At 34.1% G+C, this 24,697-nt stretch overlaps 5 protein-coding genes and 6 non-coding genes across 11 annotated transcripts; 6 read left to right on the forward strand and 5 right to left on the reverse strand.

The window, feature by feature from the left end:
* Positions 1-355: 355 nt before the first annotated feature.
* Positions 356-498, reverse strand: K09E9.11. Its single transcript, NR_072779.1, has one exon. It is a non-coding gene; the product is annotated as an Unclassified non-coding RNA K09E9.11 (non-coding RNA).
* On the forward strand, positions 395-415 carry 21ur-15388. Its single transcript, NR_072780.1, has one exon.
* Positions 499-1,064: 566 nt separating the features above from the next.
* K09E9.4 (NET domain-containing protein) lies at positions 1,065-2,899 on the reverse strand. Its single transcript, NM_001029609.4, has 3 exons — positions 2,786-2,899; positions 1,998-2,094; positions 1,065-1,289 (listed from the first exon to the last, which is right to left on the reverse strand). The coding sequence occupies exons 1-3, from the start codon at positions 2,873-2,875 to the stop codon at positions 1,258-1,260; spliced, it is 219 nt and encodes a 72-aa protein (NP_001024780.1). The 5' UTR covers positions 2,876-2,899; the 3' UTR covers positions 1,065-1,257.
* K09E9.12 lies at positions 2,237-2,287 on the forward strand. Its single transcript, NR_072781.1, has one exon. It is a non-coding gene; the product is annotated as an Unclassified non-coding RNA K09E9.12 (non-coding RNA).
* A 462-nt stretch (positions 2,900-3,361) lies between the features above and the next one.
* Positions 3,362-3,490, forward strand: K09E9.9. Its single transcript, NR_072782.1, has one exon. It is a non-coding gene; the product is annotated as an Unclassified non-coding RNA K09E9.9 (non-coding RNA).
* A 3,090-nt stretch (positions 3,491-6,580) lies between these two features.
* K09E9.10 lies at positions 6,581-6,672 on the forward strand. The gene has a single exon (NR_072783.1). It is a non-coding gene; the product is annotated as an Unclassified non-coding RNA K09E9.10 (non-coding RNA).
* Positions 6,581-6,672, reverse strand: K09E9.8. The gene has a single exon (NR_072784.1). It is a non-coding gene; the product is annotated as an Unclassified non-coding RNA K09E9.8 (non-coding RNA).
* Positions 6,673-13,361: 6,689 nt separating this feature from the next.
* On the forward strand, positions 13,362-15,312 carry K09E9.7 (Glucuronosyltransferase). The gene is made up of 4 exons (NM_001392902.1): positions 13,362-13,438; positions 13,875-13,960; positions 14,008-14,090; positions 14,947-15,312. The coding sequence occupies exons 2-4, from the start codon at positions 13,882-13,884 to the stop codon at positions 15,091-15,093; spliced, it is 309 nt and encodes a 102-aa protein (NP_001379503.1). The 5' UTR covers positions 13,362-13,438; positions 13,875-13,881; the 3' UTR covers positions 15,094-15,312.
* An 84-nt stretch (positions 15,313-15,396) lies between these two features.
* H08J19.1 (DUF3388 domain-containing protein) lies at positions 15,397-16,894 on the forward strand (the record flags this gene model as incomplete). The annotated part of the gene is made up of 4 exons (NM_078176.2): positions 15,397-15,451; positions 15,494-15,570; positions 16,586-16,714; positions 16,760-16,894. 4 exons carry the CDS (start codon positions 15,397-15,399, stop codon positions 16,793-16,795), a joined length of 297 nt encoding a protein of 98 aa, NP_510577.1. The 3' UTR covers positions 16,796-16,894.
* A 1,949-nt stretch (positions 16,895-18,843) lies between these two features.
* Positions 18,844-19,828, reverse strand: F59D12.5 (COMM domain-containing protein). The gene is made up of 4 exons (NM_078177.3): positions 19,780-19,828; positions 19,647-19,729; positions 19,448-19,600; positions 18,844-19,230 (listed from the first exon to the last, which is right to left on the reverse strand). The coding sequence occupies exons 1-4, from the start codon at positions 19,814-19,816 to the stop codon at positions 19,030-19,032; spliced, it is 474 nt and encodes a 157-aa protein (NP_510578.1). The 5' UTR covers positions 19,817-19,828; the 3' UTR covers positions 18,844-19,029.
* Positions 19,829-20,648: 820 nt separating this feature from the next.
* Positions 20,649-23,428, reverse strand: F59D12.3 (Sulfotransferase domain-containing protein). Its single transcript, NM_078178.3, has 7 exons — positions 23,222-23,428; positions 22,403-22,478; positions 22,215-22,354; positions 22,034-22,165; positions 21,837-21,986; positions 21,035-21,195; positions 20,649-20,876 (listed from the first exon to the last, which is right to left on the reverse strand). The coding sequence occupies exons 1-7, from the start codon at positions 23,362-23,364 to the stop codon at positions 20,722-20,724; spliced, it is 957 nt and encodes a 318-aa protein (NP_510579.2). The 5' UTR covers positions 23,365-23,428; the 3' UTR covers positions 20,649-20,721.
* Positions 23,429-24,697: the final 1,269 nt, after the last annotated feature.

Consider the following 24,697-nt stretch of genomic DNA (forward strand, 5'->3'; position numbering starts at 1 on the left):
TTCTGGTGGCAATTTCAAAAATATTTGAGTAGATCATTTAACTAAGAACTCATATTATTTTGATAAGTGAGCCAAAAATGTCAATTTTCGTTTTTTTGTATAAAAAAACGAATCAAAAACATTTAAAGCTTACTATTAATTCACAGTTGAAATATTGATTTTTGAACAGAAAATTTTTCAGTTAATCCCTTTCCAGAAAAGTGCTGCAATTTCCATAAATTTTGATTTATATTTTTGATATTTGAACACGTGTTTTCCCAATACAAATTTTCTCAGCCGCCATGTCAAAATTGAATCATTTATAATACCCTATCCACCAGCTCTTTAAAAGTTGTTATGAGAAGAAATCCGTTTCGAAAATCTCATTTCGACACGAGTGGGTGTGTGAACTTGTTACCAAAACTTCATCTTTCTCCCCCCCCCCCCCCCCTCTCCGGTGCCATCTGTTTTCTCGCCCCCTACGTCATATGTCATTGTCACGTAGTATGTGTAGTGTACGAGGTCACACCTTTGAAAAATCGCTCCATCGGGATTTTGAACATTTTTAAAACTTTTTTTTGTTTGAAGAATATTTAAAGTTCTGTTTATTAAAAAAAAACATTGAAGTTATTCAATTTCGAGTTTAATTTCAAAAATTTATTAAAAATATAAAATAAAATAGAGATAGTAGAACGGGCCGGGTAGGAATGTTAATAGCGAGATTCATAGTGCTAAATATTGTGCGTAATGGAGCAGGGGGCAAAAATTAATTCAACTGGACGATTCAAAACAATGGAGACATTTTAAAGATGATCAAGAAACCCGTAAACGGTAAACTGTTATGGAAAATGGTGACTGGGAAAGGGGGTTGTAAGTAGAGGGGGGGGGGGGCAAGGATGAGTCAGTAAGATTCAATAATCTTTGAACACACAAGTAAATCGGTTTGGAATGAGGGTAACTGGGATGCGAATACATGTAAAATTACAATTATGCAAAGGAAAAACACAAGCGGGTCAAGTTTCCGGCGCTGACTCTGAGTCATGTATGTGATTTCCGGTACCGGTTTTGTTCTAATTAGCAATTCTAGTTTTCAACGCCAAACTAGAACCCGCTTGTTTTTTTGTTGCATTTGTTCAACTTAAAAAATTAAAACATTTTCAGAGTTGGTGAAAGTTATAAAAAAATGTTGGAAATTTACAAAATCGTTACAACAATCTTCACAGCGTCGTCTCGATGTTTGATCACTTCTTGGTTTTAATAGCGGAACGTTTTTCTCTATTACGAAGTTCCTTGTTTCGGTGGGGAAGGTCCTGCAATTTTTTTAAAACATTTTTGCGGTAATGGTTTTGGGGAAACAATTTTAAAAAAAAGCTCCCTTTTTATGAAAAAATATCGAAACATTTTTTCACGTAAAAAATGTTGGCTCTTGACAACAAAAGTTTAGGGGATGTTATGATAAATGCGCAGCCGACATATAAAGGGTCGTGATGAATCTTGACTTCCTTAACAATTTTTCTCAAAAATATAAAATTTATGATTGCCTAACCACACCATGGACAAGAGTTTTGAAGAGTAAAGTAACATTGGAACGGTCATTTTGATTTTTAAAATCACTTTTTGAACACTTCTCACAAAAAAGTTATGACGGCTCGACAAATTACCTAAAAATTGATAAAATTGAAATTTGACCAACGTCCATCGACTGTAAAATACCTGAATGAAGTTGAAAACGCAAGATAGTTGCATTGTATATATACTCAAAATTTGACGGTGATTAAAAAAATTGTTTCCAGCCGCTACGACATTGACAAGTCGGTCAAATTTCAAATTTTAACTAATTTTAGGCCATTTTTTGAGCCGTCATAACTTTTTTTTGAGAAGTTTTCAAGAAGTTTCATTATGAAATTCGGCGTTTCCAGACAATTTTGAGTCTAACAAAGCAATTTAAAAAAAAAATCGACTACACCACCTTTAATACTCTACTCAACACTTCAAAAATAACCCCTCAAAATATATACCTGGTTGGTTTTGTGACTCTGCCGTCTGATCACAGTGAGCCTTCATGTCTGACATTCGCTCCGCAAGTTTTGCTGCATCAGGATCGTTGATCTCGACCTGAAAAAAACATCTTTAGCACATCTTATTGAATCATGTGCCTGATGAGCGCAAAAAATGATCCCATTATGGCTCTCGAATTTCAATTTTTCCCTGGTAACTCTATACTAGACATGTTTGTGGCGTAGGGGAGTAGCAGCAGCAGCACACACACACACACACACACACACACACACACACACACACACACACAATTTTGACGTCACGATAAATTTTTTTGGAAGAAAAAAGTGATAAGAAAATCAAATTTGTTGCTCTCTTGACGAAGTCTTCGACAAAGTTGGAATAGAGATTGATTTAGAGATAAAACTTTTTTTTCCTTATTTTTTTGGCACCTCATGCTTCTAAAAATGTAAAAATCCTGACTTTTCGAAAAGGATGCGAACCAGCGAAAAAAAGGGAAAAAGATTGGAAGTAAAATCTAAAAACTACTGAACTGGAAAATTTACGTTACGTGTCGTTTTATGGTCACAATTTGGAAAAAACCTTGAAAAAAAAAACTCCAAAGAATTTTCCGAAATATAGAAAAATTGGAAACGTTGTACTACAAAACTCAGGCGCGGCACTTGTGTGTTATCAGGTGGTTTTGTCGTGCACATGAAGGTTTCGGTTTCAGGTTTCACGTAAACGACGTGTGCATACAAAGGGCGTGGGCTCAATGAGCAGAACCATAAATGACTTGGAGGCCCACCTCAATCTCCGGAAGTGCGTTACGGCGACCAGCTCGAGCCGATGTTGCGAAGTATTCGAGCTCTCTTTCTGGCACTTCGAGTTCGCCCATTTTTGAATTTTTTTGAGTTTGAGGCTGAAAAAATGAAAATTTAATTTTTAAATTAATACAACTAGTTTTGAAAAAAAATTGGATTGCGAAATAATAGTTAGTAATAGGTAGTAGAAAAATGAAACACAACAAAATTCAAAAGGAAAAGTTCAAATAGGTATTTGATTTCTAATTTTGAATATTTCAAGCTAAATGCTTTAATCATCAAATTTTATGCAAAATTAACTATCACCTGCAAAATATATAAAATAATATTCTCAAAGTGATGAAAAATTAGGTTTGAAATTGGAATATTACGTTTTTAAAAAACCTTATTAGTTTATGCATTCTGCTTTTAAAAAAATCTAATTAGGTAGCCCAGACAGAACGGAGATTGCACAAAAAAAGTTAAAAGAAAAACCAACTAATGAGACATAGGGGCGCAAAGCAAAGCGAAGAAAAAAGTCATGGCGGTTGGTTGACAAGGGGGAGGGCAGTGAAAAGGGAGGCGGGGAAGAAGAAGAAAAAAGAGAAGGGAGGCATGTAGTGAATATTGAGAAGAGAAGGACGAAGCATTGGAGGGCGGAGAAGTAGAAGGAAATGGGAGGAGAAGAGGAGTGGAATTAGAAGAAAAAGGAAGGAATAGGGGGAGAAGGATGGAAAAACCGAGGGCTTTGGTCCGGCAACATGCAAAAATAAGTGTCGATAGAAGAGGCATTGTGTTGCTCCAAAACTCATTTCGAGACTCGAAATTGAACTTTTTGAGCTCACGGAAAGCACGACATTTTCAATAAAAAATGAATTTTGCAGAATAGCAAGGAAATATTTAATTCATCATAAAGTGAGTTAGTTAAAATGTAAATTGGCAGCTATTTAGGCAAAAAACATTTTTATCGCCATTTTTAATTGCTCTTAATAAAAGTTCTCAATAAAAATTTATATTAAAGTTTTTCCAGCTTGTCTCGGAAAAAAACCTCTATTAATTTATTTGATTTACTCAAGGAACGCGTTTAGATTTATCAAAAATATTTTTCGTTACTTTTTTATACTTATTGTGTACTTGAGATAAAGAGATAAACAGTTAAAATATGCAAAATGGAGATCAAAATTTGTAAAAGTGATATGACCAGAACCGTTCAGTTTTAAGGCATTTTCTAAAGTTTCTCTAGTTAAAGGTGGAGTAGCGCCAGTGGGGAAAGTGTTAAAAGCTAATCCTTTGGTGTCAAAATGACCGAATATCATAACAAAACGTTTCAAAAAATTTTTTGAATAATTTTTATTTACTGTCAAAAAGTGACATTTCCTCAGTTTTTGTCACTCAATAATTTAGGAAGTCGACCAAAAAAAAATTTTTTTTTTCTACATTTTTTATACTTATATTTTGTTCTAATTATTTGTAATAAAACATTGTAGGAGTCGGAACATGCGACATTGCTTAGGATTTTTTCAAAAGCTAATGTTTTTCAAACTTTTGGCAATGTGTCAAAAATTTGACCGGAAATTTTGAAAAATCTAAAAATCTAATTTTATTACGATATTTGGTCGTTTTTGATCAGTATAAGTGCATTTAGACAAAATCCTCACTGGCGCTACTCCACCTTTAAATTTCGGTTGCACTGAAATATTTCTCAACAAAAATAGAAGCAATGGAATTTATTTTCAGAAAGTGAATCTCTGAAAATTACGAAATTATTTAATAGTGAAATTAGAAACAATATGTACTGCAAGCTATGTAGTCTATGCGAAATTCGTGTTTTTTTTTCATTGTTATTTTAATCAGAAAAGGAATACCTAAAACTCAACTCAATATCAGAAAAATATTAAATTTCTTACTGATGTGATAGAAACAAAACTAGATATTATAATACTTTAACACGTCAAGTTACTAACATTTTAGAAAATCGGATTTTGCAAAACTCTTAGATGTTTGTTCTGACTTTTGATTGCATCAAAAATACGAAATTCATCGTTGAAGCCGGATATGCTTTGCTTTTTAGAAATCCCAACATCTTAGAATGTATGAAAAATGGCTCACAATTCGTTTTTTTTTTTTTGTTTTCTTAGCACATCTCTGACATTTGACCTTTCCTTTTCATTAAGATTTTTGTTTGCCATGGGTATTCAATTTAAAAGAAAAGTAACACAGAACTTTTCATTCTACAATATTGAAAGTTAGGATGGTTGGGGTGAATCCAATATAAGATGAAAAACTAATGTTCAAAGGTTTTACGTCAAATATTAGTCAGCTACGCAAATTAGAGATTAATGTGAATGTTAACGTGGAAAAATTAATAATGGCATATTTAGTGATAAAACTGAGTTTTAAAAATGCTCAGTTTATGAAAACTATTATTAACCAAGATAGTGCATTGCGGAAGTGTTAATAAAAATCTAATAAAAATTTCAATACAAATACACAAAAATATGGGTTTAAGGAAGTAAAGCTTTACCCTAAATGAACAAACTATGGATAAACTACAAAGGTGTTTTCTACCGTACCCTCATCCTAATTTAAAATGAGCAGGCAATGTAAATTCTTTCGGTATAATTTTTTAAAGTTTTTTAAAACCTTTACAAACCTTAACTGGTAAAATAGAAAGTATCGATGCGAAAGTAATAGTGAACATTGAATGTAGTCACAAATTTATAGAAATTTGGGTTCCTGTTTACAGATCTATTTTTGACACCTATAATCTACCTATGCAAATTTTTTAGTGGACGTGAAAAATGAGGCAAAGAAGAACGCCTGTCATTGACAAAGTTTGTGGAAATTTGAGAGTCACGTCAGTGGTTTGTGGTGGCGCCTTTTAAGATATTAGCGTTAAAAAGACTTTCAACCATGCTAACATGTGAAAACAATGCTATGGTCAAATTAAGTGTAAAGCATGTTTTTAAATGCCAAAATGTTTGTTGCAAATATTGCATGTAGGTTAACCATCTATTATACAAATTTTATTAAAATTGTGTTCTGAAATCCCAGAAAGAAAATACTCAAAAATTAACTGCACATAATATTAAAAAAAAAAGGAAGTGCACTTGCACCTAGAGAGTATCGTTTTTCCTGCTTTTCAAACAAATTTTCTTCTGATGTTTAATTTTCAAATTGGATATTTAATTTTCAAATTACATTATAAATATTCTCTCGTAAAAAATCATTTTGGTATAAATACATAACATCGGAACATTTGAAGCAACTAACTATTTTTTAATTGAATCTTTTCATCACAATTTCAGCATTTTAGCAAAAATTATTTTTAGGTGCTCCCACCTCTGAACATTTTTTGAATGTTCAACCATCAATTTACTTAGTCATTAGTAATCACTCTAGACAAAAGTTCTTAAGCTTGATCTCTGACACACGCGAAAAGCAAAAGTGCTGAGAATCCATTTAAGCATTGCCCCGCAGGCAATTCTAAGAGTGAGGGAGAAATGTGATTTGGTTTAAGAGCATTCTGTCGTCACTGTAGTCCGGTTTTTGACTCCGTCACCATGGAATTATGGTAATTTGTGTCGGACTCCGCTAATAATTTTTTTCGAAAAACCAATTGACCGATTGTATTGTTTTTGGCGACGTCCTTCGTTTTTCCAATTTGGTAGTCACACTGACCAGTTTTCAAAAGAAATGGAAAAATGGATGAGGCACAAGAGATGGGCCATGGGGGATAGAACAAGAAAATTGTGGAGAGGAGAGGAAGACGTCACTTTTTTCTCCCCCTCTTCTAGCTGTGTAGCGGATAAAGAACTCTTGAAAATCTTATTTGCTTTTTCTCCTTCTCTTGTCCTACATGGACCATGAAACTGACGCATTTAGTAGGAAAAAAAGAATGAAGAAAAAAGAAACTGAAGATGGGAGAAAATGGGATGAAAAAAAAGAGGAGAAAATAAGTTTTTTGGGGGCCAACTCCTGGTCATTGATGCCTTGGGAGCAGATGGTTTTGTAGATAAACTCAATTTTTCTTTCCTTCTTCATAAATATTTCTAATGATGGAGTATGGATATGTTTTGAAAGGCAGTTCACTTCAAAAATGGCATATGTATGTTCCAAAAATAAACTCCATTTTTTTCTCGACATTTATGCAATTTGAATATTTAATTTGCTATATTTTATGAAGAGGTTTTTGATCACATTCTGCTCAAAAGCTGAAATCTGATTACGCAGAGTCTGAAAGTGCAGCTGGGAAAAGTCACACCATGCATTCTGAAGGTCTGATAGTGAGAAGCTTCAAAATAAGAAAAATATGAAGTTGGGAATTTTCGGTGATTTCTATAGTTAACTCAGTATTTTAATTGTTTCTCAAAAAATCGAAAGTTATTATTTCGGGGCATGGATTCAAGAAAAAGCAAGGAGATATCGAGATTAAACACTGAATCAGCGTGCGGCAATTTTAGCTTCATAGGAAAATCGTACTAAAACCCTGAAAATTACTAATAACAAAAACAACCATATTTCCTGTTAGGGGTGGGCGGCATACGACCTTTTCCGACGAATCGGCAAATTTGCGAATTGCCGAAAATTTTCGGCAAATTGTGATTTTGCACTTATTTTTTTGGAAATTTCAGAATTTCAATTTCAAATGGCAAAATTAAACGCATCCAATGAATTTTCCGACATTTATTTTAAAAAATAAGCAAATTATATAAAAACCAGCCGCTGACCGCGCCTACGGCGCGGGCAACGACTGGCACCATTAAAAGTATTTGACACACATACACTTCCAGAATTTTCCCGATTTTTTTAGAAAGTTCTGGAACATTCCAGACTTTTCCCAATTTTTCTAGAAAGTTCTGGAACATTCCAGAATTTTCCCGATTTTTCTAAAAAGTTCTGGAACATTCCAGACTTTTCCCATTTTTTCTAGAAAGTTCTGGAACATTCCAGACTATTCCCAATTTTTCTAGAAAGTTCTGGAACGTTCCAGAATTTTCTCGATTTTTCTAGAAAGTTCTGGAACATTCCAGAATTTTCCCGATTTTTCTAGAAAGTTCTGGAACATTCGAGAATTTTTTTAGAAATTTCCAGAAGATTCTAGATTTCCAGAATTTTAGAATTTTCAGAAAATTTAAATTTCCCTCCAAACTTTTTTTCTCAGAAAATTTAAATTACCCGCCAAAATATCTTTCACAGAAAATTTAAATTTCCCTCCAAAATTTTTTTCTCAGAAAATTTAAATTACCCGCCAAAATATCTTTCACAGAAAATTTAAATTTCCCTCCAAAATTTTTTTCTCAGAAAATTTAAATTACCCGCCAAAATATCTTTCACAGAAAATTTAAATTTCCCGCCAAAATATTTTTCTCAGAAAATTAAAATTTCCCTCCAAAATATTTTTTTCAGAAAATTTAAATTTCCCTCCAAAATATTTTTTTCAGAAAATTTAAATTTCCCTCCAAAATATTTTTTTCAGAAAATTTAAATTTCCCGCCAAAGTTTTGGGTCTTACCACGGTGGGTCTCACCACGATGGGTCTCACCACGATGGGTTTCACCACGATGGGTCTCACCACGACGGGTCTCACCACGGTGGGTCTCACCACGATGGGTCTCACCACGATGGGTCTCACCTCGATGGGTCTCACCACGGTGGGTCTCGCCACGATGGGTCTCACCACGATGGGTCTCACCACGATGGGTCTCACCACGGTGGGTCTCGCCACGATGGGTCTCACCACGATGGGTCTTGCCACGATGGGTCTCACCGCGATGGGTCTCGCCACGATGGGTCTCGCCACGAAGATCTCGCAGCAACTTTTTTTTTAAATTTTCCAGAAGGTTCTAGAACAATCCAGAATTTTCCAGAAGGTTCTGGAACGTTCTAGAATTTTCCCGAAGTTTCCAATTTCCCTTCCAAAGACGGAAAGTCAATTTTTCCCAAACTACAGTAATCCTATAGTACTCCTACAGTACTCCTACAGTACTACTACAGCACCCCGACCATATTCCACTACTAACCGAAAAACCTATATCTCTTCAAAAGACAAAAACACAATTTTTCCTAAACTACAGTAATCCTACAGTACTCCTACAGTACCTCTACAGTACTACTACAGTACCCCGACCATATCCCACTACTAACTCCAAACCTATATCTCTTCAAAAGACAAAAATTCAATTTTTCCTAAACTACAGTAATCCTACAGTACTCCTACAGTACCTCTACAGCACTACTACAGTACCCCGACCATATCCCACTACTAACCCCAAACCTACATCTCTTCAAAAGACAAAAACACAATTTTTCCCAAACTATAGCAATCCTACCGTACTCCTACAGTACTCCTACAGTACTACTACAGTACCCCGACCATATTCCACTACTAACCCCAAACTAATATCCCTCCAACAGCCGAAAACGCCTTGCCTTTGTAAGCTATGACGTCACTTCTTAACAAACGGACACTATTTTTTTATATATAGGTAATGATATGTAAAAAAACGGGAAAAAATTCAAAAAGGCACAGTTTTAAGTGTTTATGTATTATAAAAAAATCCCTCTAAACATTTTCGGCAAATCTGATATCCGGCAAACTGCAAATCGGCAAACCGGCAATTTGCCGGAATTGAAAATTTCCGGCAATTCGGCAAACCGGCAAAAGAGTTCAACTCTTTTACACCGTCAAATTTTTTAACGAATTTTTTTCCCAACAAAAATTTCTTGAACGGCTGAAATTGAATTTCCAGGTTCAAAAATGTACTCGTAATATTTAAAATGAAAATTCTGCCAAAGATCCAATTTTTTTTTGGAATTTTCGCCACTGTATATATTTATTAAAAATGAATTCGACACAAAAAAACTCTCTAGAACGGTTGAAATTAAATTTCCAGGTCCAAAAATGTACCAGTAACATTTAAAAAAATTTAAACTCTTAGTTCAACTCTCCTACACCGTTTTCCCGATTAGCCGAACTTGTCGACAAGTCAATTTGCCGAACGGCAACTGCCGCCCACCCCTTTTCCTATCATAAAACACGTGAGAGTTTATTAAAAAAATAATGCATGTAATTTCTCGCAAGCCTATGTTAATGTCGGTTACTGAAATGTTTTTAAAATCTATGTTGCTGAAGCGGTATTAAACTTCACTTCAATTTTGACATTAATTGAACAAATGGGAAAATGAGAATAATAAAGCACACTAGTAATTTTAGTAATTTCCAGCTGGATGAAAATAAGATATGACAGCTGGAATAATACGTAATTTTAATGAACTATGAATAATGTATTTGACACATCAAAAATAATATTTTAATTGCATTTTTGCGTTGCATTTTATTCTTTTATACCATGAACACATGAACATGCAAATCGGAGTGATTCAACACGTTTATAGACTAGTCACTCATGCGTGGGTTGTACTTATGATACACTGAAAGTGAGAAAACTGGGAAAATGTAGTGTGAGAGAAAATCGGTTTCTTTCTACGATAATAATAATCATAATAATTATATACGACAAGATAGAGAAGCTCAGTGCCAATTTTTTCCATCTCATTCACACGCAGCAGCAGTCTACTGAATATTCAAGTGTAAATGCGATGGAAGGAAACGTTGAATATTTTGACGACTAACGCTGAAAAAAAAAACTATACGGATGTCGTGAGTTAATCGAGTTTTCACGTCAGGTGAACAAAATGTCGCAAAACAGAAAATGTGGGAAGAAAATTGGAGGGGGGGGGGGGAACACAGGGGAAGTTCTGCAAAAAAGGATTTACATGAAATCCAACGCACAAAATCCGATCGAGATTATAAGTAGACAGGTGGTAAATAAAATATAATGATTCATGGTTTGCGTGGGCTTTTTCTCCTCAATTTTTTTTTTATATTGTAGAAAGGTTTGAATAGAGAAAGGTAGGGGGAAAACGTCAATTTAAAAACGAGGAGTATACATAAAAGTGCAAAATGATATTTTATTAAAATTAAATACTTTAAAAGTTTTAATCAAAGTTTGCTACATTTCCTTTTTTAGGAAAAATTACACTTGTTGAGTAACTTTTAGCTTTGCTTTAGTTTTTTTTTCAAAAAAAAAAGTTTAAAGGTGTAATATAGCCAGTGGGGATTTTGTCTAAATAGACATAGTAATCCAAAACGACCAAATATCATAATAAAACTCTCTAAAAAATTACAGATTTTTCATAATTTCCGGTCAAAGTTTTGACAAATTGACAAAATTATGAAAAATATGAGTTTTTAAGAAAATCCAAAGCAAGGTCGCATGTTCCGACCCCTACAATGTTTTAATACAAATAATTAAAAACCAAGGTAAAAAATGTAGGAAAAACTTTTTTTTGGTCGACTTCCAAAGTTATGAGTGGCAAAAACTGAATAATTGGCACTTTTTGACAGCAAAAAAAAAATTTTTCAAAAAAGTTTAGAAAAGTTTTATTATGCAGTTCTGTCATTGTGGAACCATTAGAGTAGTTTTTAACACTTCCCCTGTAGGCGCTGCTCCACCTCTAAGTTTAACGTGGCGGGGGCGAAGCTTAGTTTTCTACAAAAAAGGCTACTTTTCAATGTCATTGAGAGTTCGAAAATTAGTCTCTCAGCCATAGTCCTGCGATCTGTATTAGTCTTGCACCCCTACGGGTCAATTGAAAATTAGTCTTGCATGCAAGACTAATAGAGGAAATCTGTTCCGAGACGGCACAGGTCAATCGTACGAAAACATCTGGTTCCTCCCCAGACGATATCAAATATATTACTATCTGTAATTGAAATGTAGTTGTTGTGTCCGTGAGAAAGACTTCGAGTTCAGTGGAATCACGATTTATTAGTGTAGTTAAATCGAGAATAAATAACTAACAACAAAACAAGTTCAGTTCTATTCACACGTGTTGATGCCCTCTTGATAACCTTCGCTCACGTCAATATACTTCTTTCTGAAGTGTTACATCATCGCACAACAGTAGTTCATTACATAGTGAATCGACCGGGATCGGAAAACGAACTGGAAACTTCGGAGAAAATATGTCAGTTTTGGAGAATGAGATGATGGAGCTGGAAATTGTAAAATTGAAAGTTGTAGAATGGTCAAGAGAGAACTGATTGATATTTCGTGTTATATTCCAGTTTTTTAGAACACCAGTATGGAAATAAATACCTCTTTTATATTAAATAAATAAAAACATATGTACTTTCTTTTATTTTACGTCAAAATTTCGAAAACTCCAAACTACAAAAAACTCAACAAAGCAACCGACACTTTGTAGGACAGGGAATCTTTTGCACTCAAAAATTGATTTAAGAACGATAATTTATATCACAAAACGTTGTTTTGAAACAGTTGAAAACTCGCCTTGCCGAGAAACTCAAATTCCGATTTCGCGTGCTCATTCGAAATCTCATGCCTCGCGAAAAAACATTTTTCTTCGCGAGGGGCGATGGGGGAACAGGAGAGCCTGTGCCGTAGGTGCCCTGAACCGGCGAACTCATGGAATCGAATGAAAAGAAAACGAAGATGGGAAGGCTATTTCGCAAAGGAAAAAAATTACCATTGACACAATACAATTTTAAAGTTTAGATTAAAAATTCTGAAAACGGAAAAAAAAAAACGAAATGTCTTTTTGCAATGTGGCCCGGAAATGACTCAACTCGGCCAACGCATATTATCACCTAGGTTCATAATTTTGAGACTTTTGGCTCCAGAAATACAGTTTGAATGAGTGTGCGCCTTCAAAGATACTTTCATATTACGGAAACCCAAAGTTCTGAGAATGTGTATTACACTACGCATTTGACGCGCCAAATATCTAGTAGCGAAAACTACAGTAATTCTTTAAATGACAACTGTAGCGTTTGTTTCGATTTACGGGCTTGAATATTGAAATGAATTTATTTTCGAATAGTGACAACGATATTTCATTTTCCTTCGTTTATTCTTTTTTTTTTAGTTTTTGCTCGATTTTCATTCATTTTGAAAATCGAGCTCGTAAATCGACACATTTTTTTCAAACAAATTAGCATTAAAAATATTGTTATCAATTTATTGGAAAATTTAGCTGTTCTAATAGAATAATTTTGCATTTTTTGAAAAATACTTAATACAAAGATTAATTGCAGCATGATTGTTTTTTTTTTCATTGTTTTTTTTCATAAAAATCAGTTTTTTTTCATAAAACTGTTCAGCGTAATCAAAAATACCAGAAAATACTTAACAAGGTATGCTAGCTTGTGGGGGAAGTTATTTTTAAAAATTGCAAAATTTAACCAAAAGCCAGAGAGTAAAAAAAATTATCAAGTTGAGTGGTCTCCAAAAAATGGGTAATTTTTTTCAAAGTTATAGTGTATCGAAAATTAGTCTTGCAGCCTCTAATTGTCTTGTGGTCTCTAATTGTATTGCAGCCTTACGGACCAATCGAAAATTTGTCTTGACTTATAGATGTAATACGGTATATATAAATTATATTTCCAAATTCTTCCAAACAAATATTTGAAAGAGTGTCCTTCTACAGCTGAACACTTTTCCTTTCCGTGACCTTTTCTGTTTTCTATCCTTTTCCTCCAAACAAAAAAAACCATTTCTTATTTTATGTAAGAACAATTTATTGTTTTGTCTGCTAAGGACTCATAAACATCACGATTGGAATAATAAATGGTGAGGGACAGTGGTGTCAAATGCCACATACTGATATTGAATCATACTCCAAATCATTCATAATGTTTATGCCTCGGGTGTAAATTGAGTGCACTGTCGTCTTCTTTCAGTTTGTTGTAACATTTATTGTGCTCACACACTTTTTTTCATACAAAAATGTTAAAAGCTTCCACTATGCTCAATGTTGTGATTTTTCCGATTTTTTCATGTTTTCACATTTCAAATCAGAGATAAAGCATTTTGTGGTTACTCGTGATACCGACTTAACGAGAGATTATGTGTGCAAGTCTCCGCTTGCGTTGAAATAATTATCCGGTGTGTCCTTATGCGAAATTTCTATCATAGGTATTGAGTTCAGTCAAAATATACCAACCACTATTTTTGACCACTGAAACAGCTGTTGAATTTGATCTCTAACATTAATACATTTTTCCAGCTCTAAAATGAATGTCAACTTCGGTGGATACTCTCCAATTCGCACTAGCATGGGTATTTGGGTGGTCGCGATGCTTGTCGAGCACGGTAAAATAAAAGGCATCAAATTTTGGTTTATATCTGTTTTTTGGCAGATTTGATCACTCGAGTTCCGCGGAGCTTCCCAACAGTTGACGAGGCAGATTTTGTGTCCTACATGCTGCGCAAGAGTAACTTTGTGAGTTTTCTGAAGTTGTTATGGAAAAGGTTTTTTCGCTTCAAATTTCAAAATTCACATAATCAGAAAAAGTTAAATCTGGAAAAAAACGTTGTGCAAGGTTATAATGCTGATTAAACTCTTGCGATCGGCTATTTGTGGTATAAAAATTGTTATGACGAAACGAAAAAATAACAAGAAATCGATGGAAATTGCGTTTACGAAAAGTATATTTAAAATGTTGAATTGACCAAAAATTATGCCGAAACTTTTCTGAACTGTATATGTCAGAACGACAGAGTAATTCTGAAAAGTTGGAACAGTAGAGTACTTTTTTGAAACATAATGTTTTGAAAAAAAAATTGTTTAATCGGCTAATTTATTTTAGGATGCCAACCAAGGTTTTGCGGCAAATTTCGAAATTTGCCAAGCTTAACAAATTCGGCAGAATCGAAAAAATTGCTGTGCATAACAAACTCTGAAAATTTTGATTTTTTTTTGGAGCTTCAAAACTACTGAATTTTTAACACACATCTGGTTTCTGAATAAGTTCCATGTAATGTGTTTGTTTAAACACCAAAATAACTCAATTTAGTGTTATTTTACTAAATTTTTGGGGACAAAATCAATAGTTTTGGCCAAAATTGTATTGTCAAAATTTTTGATGTGTGTGACAAATCTCGATATTTGCCGAGCTCGAGAAATTGGACAAATCTACTTTTTGTAAGTTGTAGTCCTTGGCAAATTCGGCAAACTGCAAATTCAGTAAATTCGGCAAATTTGCCGCAAACCCCTGATGCCGACTGCACACAAAAACTGAGCACAAAAAGTGATCAAAAAACTTTTTTTTCAATGAAAAAAATTACATACATTTAAGGAATTGATGCTTGCTAATAACGCCGGTTGCATCCGCCGCTTCGGCTCCAAGAACCTGAACAACGTCATCACTGGACAAGACTTCTTTACCAAAATGAAAGAATTCGTCCGCAAAAACGCGTACAAAGAAGGGTACATTCCAATTTGAATGCTTATCCAAACGGAAAGCATGAAGATTTTGGTACTCATCGACCTTTTTTTTATTGATATTCCGCCCTCATTTTCAGACCTTGAATTCCTTCAGCATGACTTGTTTTTAGTATTACTTAACTGAATTCCCATTGCTCCAATGTTGAGCATTTCTCTCATATCCACATTGTCTGGTTTCTAATATTCATAATAGTCTGAAAATAAAATTTTTGTTGTTATGAGTTTCTCTAATTATTTTCCAAATATTATATCTATATGAAATATACGTAGTTTTTTCTTCCAGAAATCGAGCTTTTCAACAATGGATTATCGCTCCCCAACTGTATCCGACATCCACTACGTTTTGGAACTTCATGGTACTGTTTTTTAACGTTCAATAAAATAAAACTAATTTTTAGGCTGCTCGAAAACTGTTATGATCAAGGCAGCTCGATCGATTGCAACTGTGGAGATGTTCGTTGAGGCGAAGACCTTTGTAAGTTCTGAAATATCAGGATTATATGTCCTATAAAAATATGATGTTTTTTTTTGGGGTCGCGATTCTAAAAACGATTAGCCGATTAACTGAACTTTTGTTTTTGAAGGAAAAAACTATTTTAAAAATATGCCACCAAATGACTGGCGGCCAATGTGAAAGGTTATAGCAGGCGATCATCGGGCGACAACGAGCGAGTAGCACACAAGGCTAGTTCAATAAGGTCATCCCTGCCAGGTCTATGCGGCAACCGGCAACAAATTTGCCGGTTGCCGGTTGCCGAAATTTTTCGGGTTCGGCAACTTCGGCAATTGCCGAACTTTTTTTCGGCAACTTCCGCAACTGCCGATATCAATGTCAAACATTTTAAAGCTCAGAAAAAAGCATTCAGAGAGCCTGAAAAATGCTATAATTTCACTGTAAACAAAAAAAAACGACCATACTTTACCAAAACGCTCAAAAATATAATCTCAACAAAAAAATTTGAAACCTGGTTGACGGTTGCCGAAAAATTGCCGGTTGCCGAAATTTTTCGGGTTCGGCAACTTCGGCAATTGCCGGTTGCCGAAAATCTCGGTTGCCGCACAGCCCCCAACCCGCAACTCGCCCGTGTGGAGTCGCAACCAACCCTAACAAATTTAGTTAGGACTGAAAAATCCTTATCTTGACAATAACTTCATGCTTCCAAATGGTTACTCACTATCAGATTTTAAGTTTTCAATTCAAATAGAAATCAATATCATTTTTTTTTATATGTCAAATTTCGTCATAAAAATTTTAGGTCACTATATTTTTCATTTTCACGCGTATTAGCACAACATGAACTTTATGGTAATTAGAGTGCAGAAAACATCAGGCAGTGCTCATAGATCATATTTGAATCTCACTCTGATATTCAAAAAAAAAGTTCACTGATCGCAAATATGTTTTCATGCTACATGTATGCAATATGCTCATTTTTGACATACATAATTATGTCTGGACAAATCCCAAAATCCATTTAAACTATTTCCAGGGTCGAGTCGCTGTGATATTCAAGAGGGAGTATCAGTTTTTCGAAAACCACGTCCTTCGTGATGAGCTGCTCTTCATCGACTTTTTCAACGGACTGCTCGACCGTCTTCAAATCCGAACCCACAAACCGGTAATAAATTTGGAAAAACATTTTAATCCTAACTTTATTTCACAGGTCGAGGGATTCGCCGTCTTGGACATGAGCGTTTGATTATTTTCTCAAATAAAGCTTACGATATTCATGCAAATTTATTTTTGATTTGTTCTATACTTTTCTGTAAAGCTCCTGTGAAATAAACATATTTTGAAATTCTGAAAATTTTGAAAAAAAATTAACTAACATCTCTTCGTTTTTGGTCACACTTTTACAGCGGTAAGAAATTAACAAAAAATGTACTTTAGTCAACAAAGTAACGTAAGATAAACGACCAAAATATGCATTCAGTTTACGAATGTACGTTTTAAAACATTTCCTACAAAATGAAAATATTAAAAAAAGATTCTGAAGTTAAAAAATTTTTGTAATTTTTTCAGTACGAGTACATGAAATGCCAAAGTTTCAGAAAAACGCTTATATCTCGGGCAATATTGCGAATTAAGGTAACCCAATTCACGAATTAAAAGTTCATAAATTTTTTAGCTTCAGAATATTTTTTTAGTATTCTTATATTGTACATTGCCTTTTTGATATTTTGAATATTTTGCATTTAGTGAGGCAGAAAAGAAAGATTACCGGTGCTATGGTTGCAACAAAGATATGGTATGTGTTTTGAAAGAACAATATGAGAGGTTCAAGTTGATTGCGGAGGGAAGACTACTTAGTTTTTCTTACGAGGATCGGCATTTTGCTCCCATGTCTTGGTAAGTTAACTTTGAGACTTTAAAGCTGGTGTAGTCGAGTTTTTATTGTTTTGTTAGATTCGAAATAGCCTGAAAACTTCTCAAAAAAAGTTATGACGGCTCAAAAAATGACCTAAAATTAGTTGAAGTTTGAAATTTGACCGACTTATCACAGCGGCTGGAAACATTTTTTTTTTGAAATCATGGTCAAATTTTGAGTGTACAATGTAATTTTCTCGCGTTTTCAACTTCTTTAGGTATTTTAAAGTCGATGGGCGGCGAGTTTTTTAACTTTTTTAAAACCAAATCTCGCCGTCCTTCCACTTTAAAATACCTAAATGAAGTTGAAAACTTAAGATAATTACATTGTGTAAACTCCTTTTTGTTCCTATTTCTTTTTTGCCTTTTTTTTTCTTTTTTTTTTCTTTTTTGTTTAAAGCTACTAAATAATACTAAATATATTAACACTTTTCTTTTTTTTAAAGTTTTTTTTATTTTGTAGTCGAATTTTAGTAAGTTTACCCTTGTTGGAGCAATTGCCAAAACTCAAATTATTCAAGAAGAACTTTGGAAAAATTGGCAATGTGCCAAAATTTTGGAAAATGCTCCAACAATGGTAAACTCACTAAGTTCGACTAAAAAATGAACAAATCCAAAAAAATGTATTCGAAAATTATGAAACATTTACAAAGCATTTTTTTAAATAAAACTCTTGAAAAATATTATTTAACATAATATAATAAAAAAAGTTTATAAAAAAAGTTTGGAAGCTTCGAAATGTGAATAAAAATGACCGAGGGTAAGTATTTTGTAAAATAAAATTAAATCAGTTTTGGAACAAAAAAATCGAAGTCACCATGAACGGTTAATAAAGATTGTTTTTCGCGTCTGTGTCTCTAGCAGTCGTCTGTGTCTCTGTGTCTAGTCGTCTGTGTCTCTGTCTCTCTCTCTATCACTGCGCATTGCGGACACACCGCGTCTCCTTCGTGTGAGTGTGTCGTTGCTCTATGCAGAGAAAAACAAAAAAAAACAAAAAACACCAATCTCAAAAACGATTTATGAAAAACTTTGTTGTATCAAGGGTAATCTTAATATATAATCAAAATAATAAATCACTCAATGTATCTCATTTAAAAATCACCAATAAGCTAAATCGAGCCCACTTGCGCGCCACGGCCGTGTGGATTTTTGAGTGTCTTGAGTTCTGTTCGGCTGTAGGTGGTGATAGATTTCAAGTTTTATATGTCGTTATGTTTGATTTTTTCTAACCAATGAAATGTGTATATTCACTTGTCTTGCTCGCTGTCCAAAAAAAAAGTTACAGTGCCCTAAAGTGGTCGCCATAATTATGAACCACCCTGTAAAATTTTCAATTATTGGGACGCGCCCGCCGGACACTGCAATAACAGAAAAAAAAAGTAAAATAATTTAATCACATTTTGAAAATCAAGTGAAAAGTCTGATAATCACAGCATTGCTAGGGTAATGTCTAAATATACATTAAAAAAACTAATTTAATTTGAATAGGTACCCGTGAATTAACTAACGATTATGGAATGTAAATAAGAATAAAATTAAGACAAAATGATAATTGCGGTTCATAGCCTAATTTGAAGTACTTTCTTCTTCGACCAACGGATCACCAGCATATTCCACTTGACGGAATGCAAGCTTCGCCTTCTGTAAATCATCGAGAAGTTTGTTCACCACCGCCGGAGCCACTTCCAGCTTTTTGTCCCAGTTTTGTGTGCTTAATGACATGTTGTAAGTGACTTTTGGAGCAGTGTCGAGAACACGAGTTGAGACCTGGAGATTGGAAAAAAAAACAGTGAATGCAAGTTTTTTTCAAAGCCATTATTTTGAAATATAAAGTTGGTTTTTCAAATTCTGATCAGTTATCCACAACTATTGACATTTAGAGTAGCGATGATAACTCTGACTTTGTAAATGTTCTCCATTAAACTTTTTTGAAGTGATAATTTGACGATCATGAGTAATGGTTTTTAATTTAAAATTTACTCACCTGAACATCCATCCGAATAGCAGCTGACATAAAGGATCCTCGCTCAATGACGTTGTGCAGTCTTCGGAAAAACTCTTGAAGATTGACCAATGATTTTAATCCATTTTCCTCAAAATCCGTGGTTTCTAATGGATTTTTTTCGAGTGCAAGGCTCTGAAAGCAAATTTTTGGCAAAAGAAGCTTGCTGGATGGTCCTTACTGTGTTTTTGTGAGACATTATTTCTTCGATGAAGACCAAATGATGAGGAGCAGGAAATTGTCGGCCGAGACGATGGATTATGCCTTAAATTGTTTACTTATAATTAATTTTGTAAGAAAAAAAGTCTACTCACCCATTTCTGCACAAGTATACAGGACAGCAGACTCCATCACTTTAGACTCCTATAAAAATAAGTAGAATTTGGTGGAAAAAGGAAACAATGGTTTGAACAAATAAAGATATAAATAAATAAACGCAACAATAAAAAAGGCGCAGTGTGCAAAACGGAGTGTCGTAGTTAACGAGTAGACTTTGGGTGGCAAGAAGAAGACGGGACACATGACAAAAAAAGGGTACTTGTGTATTATTTCCCCTCATTTTTAAAAATGAATTTTTAAATAAAAACGTGTGGAGTTTTTGTATTTTTATTATTGTTAGGAAATTACCACTGCTAAGCCTTAAGAGGGAAAATGGGCATCACGTTCTATTAAAATGGAATAAAAAAATAAAATGAAAGTTTAATTAATTTAAAAAATGAGGGGAAATAATACACAAGTACCAAAAACGTATGCAAAGAAATTTGTGTTGAACATTAATTCTAAATTTTGTAGAAAAATGAAACATTATAGGGGTCAATTCAGATTTTTCAGATACTAGAAAATACTCATTCCTTGATTAATGAATTATTAGGTAGTGGTTGGTAAGGCTTAGTTTTTCAATTTTGATTCGCACGTAAATGTTGACTATGTTCATTTTATCACTTCAAAAATTGCATTTTCAGGGAACCAAACCCATTAGGACCAAATATTAAAAACTTAAAAAAAACAAATTTTCTGTTCGGTGAAACACTAAATAACTAATATAGGTATGTACACTGTCTTTTATTTTGAAAAAAACCAAAAATTAATAATTGTTTGCATACCACTGTTTTCCTTTAAAAAAAGTAAAAGTTGTTCAAAATCTATACAATCACGTTTAAACTAGTGTTAGTAGAATTATCTGTTATCAATAGAAATTTTTATTTTCGGGGCATGGCAAATTCATAACGGCTTTCACTATTATATTCACAAATAAATTAACTTTGAATGAAAGGAGACTGCAATTTGAAAATTCGATAATCATTTTCATAAATCAAATGTAAAAGACGCATTGCTTCAGGATCACTACGCATTTCCTTTCCTATTTTTTCTCGAATGGCAGATCCGCTGGTGCTATGTTTTGTTCGATTCGCTGAAATTGAAATACGAATAAGTTATTGATAATACTGAAAAATGTTCAGACACCCATACGTACCCAGGAAATATTTAAGCATTATTTGTTATATTATATGTATTTTAATTTTCAGTTTCTTGAGTAACCCAATGTTTTCTAAAATTTACAAAAAAAACCTGATAACTCCTGAAAAATGTGCGAAATTGTGCCATTGTCAACTCCATGAACAGAAAATATATTCATCAGCTCACGGATCGTCTGACTTTGTTTCTCCTCAGTCTCCCCGAAAAATAGAAACCTGTAGTTTTTGATCGTTTCACTGTCAAAGTCGCAAAACCTGAAAGATCATAATATCAGGCAATATTGTGAGTCTATTATCGATTCTGATGTATTTCATGTTAGTACTTAAAGGTGGTGTAGTCGAATTTTTTTTCGCTTTTTTTAAAGACTATTAGACTGTCTAAAAACACCAAATTTCATAATGATACTTCTTGAAAACTTTTCAAAAAAAAAGTTGTGACGGCTCAAAAAATCGCCTAAAATTAGTTAAAAATTGAAATTTGACAGACTTGTTAATGTTGCAGCGGCTGGAAACTATCTTTTTTGAAATTACCGTCAAATTTTAGTACACATTGTAATTATCTTAAGTTTTCAACTTCATTTAGGTATTTTAAAGTGGAAGGACGGCGAGATTTGGTTTTAAAAAAGTTAAAAAACTCGCCGCCCATCGACTTTAAAATACCTAAAGAAGTTGAAAACGCGAGAAAATTACATTGTACACTCAAAATTTGACCATGATTTCAAAAAAAAAATGTTTCCAGCCGCTGTGATAAGTCGGTCAAATTTCAAACTTCAACTAATTTTAGGTCATTTTTTGAGCCGTCATAACTTTTTTTGAGAAGTTTTCAGGCTATTTCGAATCTAACAAAACAATAAAAACTCGACTACACCAGCTTTAAAGTCTCAAAGTTAACTTACCAAGACATGGGAGCAAAATGCCGATCCTCGTAAGAAAAACTAAGTAGTCTTCCCTCCGCAATCAACTTGAACCTCTCATATTGTTCTTTCAAAACACATACCATATCTTTATTGCAGCCATAGCACCGGTAATCTTTCTTTTCTGCCTCACTAAACGCAAAATATTAATTTTCAACACTGTATTTAAAAACTCTCACTGTATGCATTTATCAACAAACCCAGAAAGAAACCTTTCCACTGGATCTCGAATAATAGCAAGTTTTGTGGTGAAAGTTGTGTTCATGGCAATATGGTTTGCATGCGTTTTGTTACATGTTTCCACTGATATACTGATAAATATTGATTAGTTAGTATTTTTTCATTTTCCAATACGCTTACTGATTTCTAAACTCCACTGTTAATGAATTTCCCGTTTTCGAAAACTTTCTTGGGGTATTTAGAAAGCAGAAAAGATTGAGTAGAATTGTTGATAGATTTTTTTGTATTCGACAAGCAGCCAAACTATATTTTGGAGATGTCTGAAATTCGCATACTTGTACTAAAAAATATTAGTAGATGATTCTTACAACAAAAGTCGATCGAAATGGAACATATGGTGGAATCAGTGGAGAAGATGACGTGTGCGTCCAGTTAGAAATACTTCTTAAATAGTTATAATTGCCTCTCAATAATTTTTCAAACCGATTAAATGTTTGAAAAAATCTAGAACGTTGCTTGTTTGGAAATGCTGATTTTTTCCTGTTTTTTTTGTTTTTGAACGGAGCTTCAACAGTTGTTTTCACTAAAATAAACACAGTTTAATTTCGATTTGTGTAAATTTACATTGTAAACGCCCAATGTAAACACCGCTATAGGGCTTCCATCCGGCGTGGCTCCCACGCTGTAAACGCCTCACGAAATCTTTATATTACGGGACCATGAGATCATGAGAATTCCTACTTTTCTGACGGCAAATATCTCGTAGCGAAGGGACCTGCGTCTCTCTTCGCCATATGCTTTCTTGATGCCGCGGCCTGCCAATATTTTCGCGCCAGTAAATAGGCATTCTCATGATCTCATGGTCCCGTAATAGCGACGCGTCATACGCTATCGCACTATTTGGTGCAAACGTGGCTCCGCGTCCGAAACTTTTTGGGCTCCGCGCATCGCGATAAAGATTTCGATCACGGCGTGGGAGCGATGCCGGATGGGAGCCCTACACCGCTACTATGCAGTCGCAAAAACGTCCACCGCTCCCGCCTCGCGGCGACCTCCGCCTGCCTCGAGTCGCGAGCCTGACCTCCCGTATAGTGCGGCGCGGAATCCAAAAAGTGTCGGCTGCTGACGTGAACCGCACATATATCCCATCGAAGCCCTAACCTTGTTTTAAATGTATTTAACGGTACCTTGTTAAGTTGAATATTGAAAATCGTTCATCTTGAATAACTGAATATCGATTCGCGTCTTTAGAGCAAAAGTATGATAAATTTATAGTTATAATAATTAAAATAGCAAAAAGTAGAAACGTGTTCAGTAGATTGATAGTCATTTTTTTCAAAAATTATGTAGACATCGCAACAAAAAACTGAGAATAACCATGGCCTTTGTATTATTTTTCGCTCTCACATGAATCACACAACATGCAAACCCCATTTTTTAAAACAGATCATGTAATCCGATCGGCTTTGTTTTGTGATCAGACACGATGTCCCTATTCGATTGTCACCTTTTTCATTCAAACTTGCCCTTCCCTAGATTGATTTTTGTTCCATTCATTTCGTTCATTTTGTTCATTTCATCAGCGACAATTCCAGAAGCATAAAACGAGAAAGAAAAAAAACCAACCCAACATGCGACCATCATTTTCTTTTTACACTAATGAGGCACAATTCAACAAACGTCATCAACGACTTCAATCAACTTGCTTCTTGCGCCCCGAATCCATTAGAGACGGACAAAAAACGACTTGTAGAGCAAAAAGACGCACATGGAATAACTGAAAGTCGGAGTTGTTTTTGAGCCCGAGGCAGAGAGCGGCACGGCGTACGGAAAAAGAACACAAAAATACGCTACCTATCAAAAAGTACCCATCTCTGCAGAGCATTTGTCATTTTGTTATTATTTTGATTAACATAATCGCTTCTATTGATATCATAGATATAAAAAAAAATTATTGAAGTGCATTTAATTTTTGTATTTGGCAGTAAATAAATTGGGGTATTTTATGTCGTTGAGTCTAGATGTATGTACTTGACCCTTAAATGGAATAATTGTACAACGTGAGCTAAAATACATTTCAACTAGCTTATTTATTCGTCAGTAATAAAATATGATAAAATATAAGACTTATATTTTTGTCCAATCTTCAGTTCATTGCCCAGCTGTGGAGGGAACAATAAATTATTACCATTTTTATTGAATTAAAATTTAAAAAAAACGAGTTGCCAAAGTTCAACATCTACGCGGAATGTATATCGAAACTTCCGCAAAAAGACAAAATTATTTTGCACAGTTTGATGTTCGAAGTTCAAACCAGAACAAAAACAATCTTTTCATGAATGCTGAGATTCTTGTAAATTAGTCTGAGTTCTTCAAATGAATCAAGTTCTCGTGACGCAATTAGTTATTTTGATAGTCTGCGTAAATGTGATAATATTATTGTTAACAATATACAAATAGTTATTAACTCCTATTCATTTCAAAATAAGAGTTTTGCGTCATCATTTGAAGAAAAAAAACTCTGAAATTCCAGACAGCTTTTAGTTGTCTCTTTTTCTATACTAGTTATGTCATTTAACATCGCTAACTGACAGTAACTACAAATTCCAGTACGCATCCCCATCTCTCTTGATTAATACGATAGACTCATAGGATTTTATTGA

Source organism: Caenorhabditis elegans, chromosome X, assembly GCF_000002985.6.
Source record: "Caenorhabditis elegans chromosome X".
Lineage (NCBI taxonomy): Eukaryota > Metazoa > Nematoda > Chromadorea > Rhabditida > Rhabditidae > Caenorhabditis > Caenorhabditis elegans.